Here is a 6,178-nt window from a genome sequence, read left to right on the forward strand (position 1 = left end):
CACACACACACACACACACACACACACACACATTCTTATTAATTATTTCTGGAGCCAGTGGGTCTATTTACTCAAATAGGTCTTACCTCTCACAGCTCTGCTTTCTGGCAACTCAGCTGTGCTCTCAATGCTTGTTGGTCCATTTTCAGCTGCATTATTCAGCTCCAATTCTGGCATTTCATGGTTATCTTTTCAGGGGAAAAAGTTAAAGTGTTTTTAAAAAAAACACTCCTGGCTCTGGTCTCTTTTTTTCTTTCTAACTATTCAGATATTCCCAGTGTTTCTGCTTGATTCTGATGATAGGTATTTTTAAATAGACAAACTTTTTGTGAAACTTTACAAAAATGAAATTCAAGCAACCTACCCAGATGTATGTAAAGAATAAAATTCTCATAAACATTTTTGATAACGATTGTTAATTATTGGGAAATATGTGACTGAACATGAATTGCTTCTCCAGTTTTATAAGCTCTTGAAGTCAGTTGCCTATGATATTAATTGGATGCTGATGATATAATACCTCTCCCTAAATACATACAGTACCTTCATCAAACACCATGGAGAAGATGACTCTGTTTGGACATTTGTCTCTAACACATTATCTACCAACCTTATACTTAAAATTCTATAATCAGATTTGTTTATATGGAGAGCTTTTTCTTCATCATTTGAATATAAAATACTTTGGGGTAAATTAGTAAATTAAAAACTCCACATATTTATAGAAGATATAATTTCCTATTAAGAGCAAAAGGAATTAAAAATATACAGAAGTATCAAAATATGTAAGTAATTTATAAATAACAAAAGTGGTCTCAGGAATGTATAAGAAACCATGTGTCCCATTAAAGACATTTCAGTAAATATGATTCTGATGTTTTCCAAAATTATCTTCCTACTGCTTCACTGTTATCTCTAACTTTCTAGGGATTGAATTGCTGAATAAAACAGACTGCAATTATGTGGACTGGAATTATACGAGTTGAGATAAGGAACTTTCAGTCTTATTCCTTCTCAGAAAGAAAAAAAAACAAAAACAAAAACGTTTACGACATCACAGCGTAGAGTGAGATGGTCCTATGAACCTCATAGCATATGTCTACTTTTAGCAGTATATATTAGCATATATCTTTTAGCAGTTAAATAAAAATCCTGGAGAGTTATCCTCATGCTATTACTTCTTTCCCTTCCCCTAATAGCCTGTAATCTCTAAAAAAATATAAGATATGCTATTGTGGTGACACCGGACATCTGGATTCCAGAGGCTTAGACCAGAGTCTTTTTACACACTCTCATGATCTCACAAACTAAATTCGCTCAGTAAAACTAGGCTCTGGCATAGCGACTTCACTATGAACTAGCACTCCGTAATGGAATCTTGGAGTTGAAGACAGGAGAACCCACCAGGATAGGCGAATGATCTCTTCTCTGGTCTGTCGGATCCTGCTTAGAGGATCTTACCTGTTCTCTTGAGACTGCAGCTCTCCTGAAGTTTCGTTGACTGAGAAGGATTTGGAAATTTGAGGGTAGCGTAAGTCACTTCCTCAGACATTACTGAACAAATAAAGCACAATTCGATCACTCTGTGTGCTGTGCTGTCCCACTGACGTTCGCAGGAGCTGCTGTTGTTGGGTGATCTGGGCACGCAGGGACTTAGTTGAGTGAACTACCTTTGTAAAAACCAAGCAAAAAAAAATAGTGTCAAAAACAGAACTGTTACTTCTGCATGCATCATATCTCCCTTTTTCTAACTTCCTCCAGTAAAATACCAAGTTGAAGAAATGGTCTTAAGAGAAAAGTATAGGTGTTAAACATAGGCTAGTTGTTGTTTTTAATTTGTGGAAAAACCATAGGGATCTCCAGACTTTCGCAGGAGCTGCTGTTGTTGGGTGATCTGGGCACGCAGGGACTTAGTTGAGTGAACTACCTTTGTAAAAACCAAGCAAAAAAAATAGTGTCAAAAACAGAACTGTTACTTCTGCATGCATCATATCTCCCTTTTTCTAACTTCCTCCACTAAAATACCAAGTTGAAGAAATGGTCTTAAGAGAAAAGTATAGGTGTTAAACATAGGCTAGTTGTTGTTTTTAATTTGTGGAAAAACCATAGGGATCTCCAGACTTGAGAGTACCCTGTGAAAATACAAATACAGGTATATTTTCTTCTGCATATATAAAGTTGTTAATCACATTGCCCATGAGAACAGTGTTTTAATTGCGTGTAACAAACCACAGGTGAGTTAATGCTCACCAAAATGTTTTTCTTTCCTTTTTACTTCCTATTTTTCTGGGTTGAAAAGAGTCCTGAGAAGTTAAAAGCAGGATATAAATGAACAATAGAAAATCAAGAAAAAGTAGTACTAAGAGAAAGAGAAGAAAAAGTGGGAGGCTACTAAGAATTAAGGTAATTAAATATCCACCCTCCCCACCCAACACACACACACAAAGCAGCCACTGAAACAAAGAACGATATACACTGAGTGGCCAGATTATTATGACCACCCCATCAGCACTTCGTTGGGCCACCTTTTGCCTTCCATACTGCAGCGATTCTTCTTGGCATTGACTTCACAAGATGTTGAAAAGTGATGTGAGGACTCTGACACCATGCCTGATGAATAGCACTGTCCAGTTCTGTGAGATTTGATGGTTGTGGAACCAGCTGCCTGATGGCTCTTTTAACTTCGTCCCATAAATGTTCAATTAGATTGAGATCTGGTGATTGTGGGGGACACCTAAGCAAATAAAGTCTCCCTCATGTTCTTGAAATCACTCCTGCACAATACGAGCACCGTGGCATGGCACATTGTCTTGTTGGAAGAAGCCATCTCCATTGGGATATGCCATCAACATGACAGGATGAACTTGATCAGCAACGATACTTAGGGATTTTGTGCTATTCAGACATTGTTCCACATGAATTAAAGGGCCCAAATCATGCCAGGAAAACATGCCCCAAACCATAACACTGCCCCCACCAGCTTGAAGGGTTATACTCATGCTGTTTCCACCAAATTCTCACTCTGCCATCTGCATGATGCAGCTGGAAACATGACTCATCGGACCACATGACTTTTTTCCAATGCTCGACTGTCCAATCCTTGTGTTCCTGTGCGAATTTGAGACATTTTATCTTGGTCACTGCAGACAGCAAAGGTATTCGAACAAGCCTTCAGCTTCCATATCCCATATGATGCAGTGTATGGCTAATTTGCCTACAAATGTCAGGTGGTCATAATAATCTGGCCACTCAATGTATTTGAAAGTGGCAGTTCTTTCTTTAGAGTGTACCCATTAGGTTAGGATCTGAATTTTAATTACTTAAATTCTGGCAGGAAGGTAGGGCAAGTATTTATATGAAGCTATTTTAAATAGTGCAGAGCTGAAACAGGAGACCAAGTGCTTTGCTTGAGATCCAGCACCAGATTAGTCAGTGAAGAGCATGCTCACTGTGTCCTGAATATCTAGCGTAGTGACAACAATACGATGCATGTTAAACCAGTACCTGTCAATGAATAAATTATTAACCCATTCATAAATAATCACAGTACTGCTCAGTGAAAAGCAACAGTTAAATATTCTTATTAATAAAAACACCTGCGTTGACTTTCAAGAAAGATTGGGTGCTGTGCAATAGGTTGACAGAACCATCTCACACAGAATTAAAAACAAAAAGAACTATAAGGAATAAATTTAGAAAAGTTTGCCATGATAATTGACACGAGGACAAAGACATTACCTTTTACTACAAAGCTTGAAACAAATTTTTTTTTCTTGAAACATGTTTTAAAAACAGAACAGGTAAGACGCACTTAAGGAATATTCATAATTCATTGAGATTAACTACAAATGCAGTGAGGCTTTCCTTTTGACAGAGGAAGAAACTGTATTCTGACTGAGGGCTGGGGGTGGAGGCAGAGATAGGGGCAGGAAATATGTGGGTAACATGAGATTTAGTGCTTTCTCGAATATTAAGGAAAGTAGAGAAGTCTCTAGGCCTTACTTTACTTATTTATTAAAAATGAAATGGACTGATCTAAAGCTTTTAACTTATTTTTCTAAAGTTATATGATACTCAAATTCTTCTTCCAAGGATAAATCTATTCAATGCTTCTTTGAGGTCTTAAAGCGTACATTTGCTTTGAGCCAGTAATTTGACTGTTTGAACTTGACACAGAGATAGACAAAGGTCTATGCACTGCATAGTCACCTCATCGCTATTTATAAAAGTGAGAAATGTGCTCATTTCGGCAGCACATATACTATAAAAGTGAGAAAGGGAAAAAAGAGATAAATATTAAACAAAAGGAAAAATTGAAATTCTAGACTATTCAGATAATGAAATCAGAAGCCAAGTTGATGTTTTGTTCCTCTCTTCTTAACAGAAATTATTATATTAATGATGGATAATGTCTGGATAAAAATGGGGAAAAATAAAAGCCCTACAAAGATAGAAACTTTGGAGAAATACTTCACCCTGTTGGGAAAGGCAATATCTATATATTCTGATATACCACGCTCTGATATGCAAAACCTGAAGAAATGGAAAAGACCAAAGACTCTCACTATGAAGCTCAGAATTTTCACTGACTTCAGTGTGCTCTGGAACAATAGGTGTTTCTACCATCCTCATAAATGTGCTTTATTAGCAGGTAATTGCCCGAGAAAAAGTCATTCAATAGTCTAATCTTCTTCCTGGAGGCTTAAGGAGTCATTTACCTCCTAAATCTTCAAAAGTTCGACTTATTTTTCACAGATAGAGATTTCCATCCCATCCTTGTCCAATCATAATACATGTTGTCTTCGTAAATATAAATGCAATGCATTTTATTTCATATGTGGATCCTACCTGTTTAACTTTGCAAAAGAAAAGAAAGATGTTTACTTCTGGGTTCAGTGACCTCCATTTATTTATTCATTTATTTTTTTATTCAACAAATTAATTGAGCATATATTTTCTATCACTGTACATTATTCTAGAGCAAATGATTGAAACATTTTTCCTTAATGTAGCTTACATTTTATACTTTATACTAGAGGCTTGGTGCACAAAAATTTGTGCATTCGGGGGGTCCCTCAGCCCAGCCTGTGCCCTCTCACAGTCTGGGACCCCTCGAAGGATGTCCACCTGCTGGCTTACGCCCACTCCCTGGGGGATTGGGCCTAAGCTGGCAGTCAGACATCCCTCTGGCAGCATGGGAGCCCTTGGGGGATGTCCACTTGCCAGCAGGGAGCAGGCCTAAGCTGCAGTCAGACATCCTTAGTGCTGCTGAAGAGGTGGGAGAGGCTCCCACCACCACTGCTGTACTGGCAGCCATCAGCCTGGCTTGTGGCTGAGCAGAGCTCCCCCTGTGGGAGCACATTGACCACCAGGAGGCAGCTCCTGCATTGAGCGTCTGCCCCCTGGTGGTCAGTGTGTGTCATAGTGACCAGTGATTCCCAGTCATTCTGCTATTAGGGTCAATTTGCATATTACCCTTTTATTATATAGGATAGAGGCCTGGTGCACGGGTGGTTTGCCCTGAAGGGTGTCCTGGATCAGGGTGGGGTTCCCACTGGGTTGCCTGGACAGCCTGGGATAGGGGCTGATGGCTGTTTGCAGGCTGGCCACAGCCCCTTCAGGGTGAGGGTCCCCGCTGGGGTGCCTGGCCATCCTGGGTGAGGGGCTGATGGCTGTTTTCCAGCTGGCCAACCCCCCCAGCGGGGACCCTCACCCCATGAGGGTGAGGCCATCCTGGGTGAGGGGATGATGGCTGTTTGCAGGCTGGCCACAGCCCCCAGCCACCCAAGCTCCCAGTGGAGGCTGGCTGGAAGCAGGTATCTGGGATTTATTTATCTTCTATAATTGAAACTTTGTTGCCTTTGACCAGAGGCCACAGCCAGCCAGGGCCGGCGGGAAGCTTGGCTTCCTCCATCGCTGGGGCAACCAAGCCTCCTGCTTGCTCCAGCTCCGGGACTGTCGGCCGCCATCTTGGGTGGGTTAATATGCATATAGTCACTCTGATTGGCTGGTGCACGTGGCTTGTGGGTGTGACTTGTGAGTGTAGCAAAGGTACGGTCAATTTGCATGTTTCTCTTTTATTAGATAAGATGTTTATTTGTAAATATGTACTTATACATTTATGTTTTATATATTTATTCACAAATGAGTAATGTAAAGTGATAAGTGCTATGGATAA

General features: G+C 40.0%; 1 protein-coding gene across 2 annotated transcripts in view; it reads right to left on the reverse strand.

The window, feature by feature from the left end:
* LOC106726954 overlaps nt 1-1,660 on the reverse strand; it is a 16,236-nt gene extending 14,576 nt beyond the window's left edge. For both annotated transcript variants that reach the window (XR_001363100.1, XM_014543811.1), the window contains exons 1-2: nt 1,462-1,660; nt 87-188 (exon numbers count right to left, since the gene is read on the reverse strand). Coding sequence is in view for 1 of the 2 variants with exons in the window: in XM_014543811.1 (XP_014399297.1) it covers nt 87-188; nt 1,462-1,552 (193 nt within the window). In the remaining variant the exon portion in view is untranslated. The remainder of the gene's footprint in view (nt 1-86; nt 189-1,461) is intronic.
* Nucleotides 1,661-6,178: the final 4,518 nt, after the last annotated feature.

The sequence above is a fragment of the Myotis brandtii genome, unplaced genomic scaffold (assembly GCF_000412655.1).
Source record: "Myotis brandtii unplaced genomic scaffold, ASM41265v1 scaffold337, whole genome shotgun sequence".
Taxonomy (NCBI): domain Eukaryota; kingdom Metazoa; phylum Chordata; class Mammalia; order Chiroptera; family Vespertilionidae; genus Myotis; species Myotis brandtii.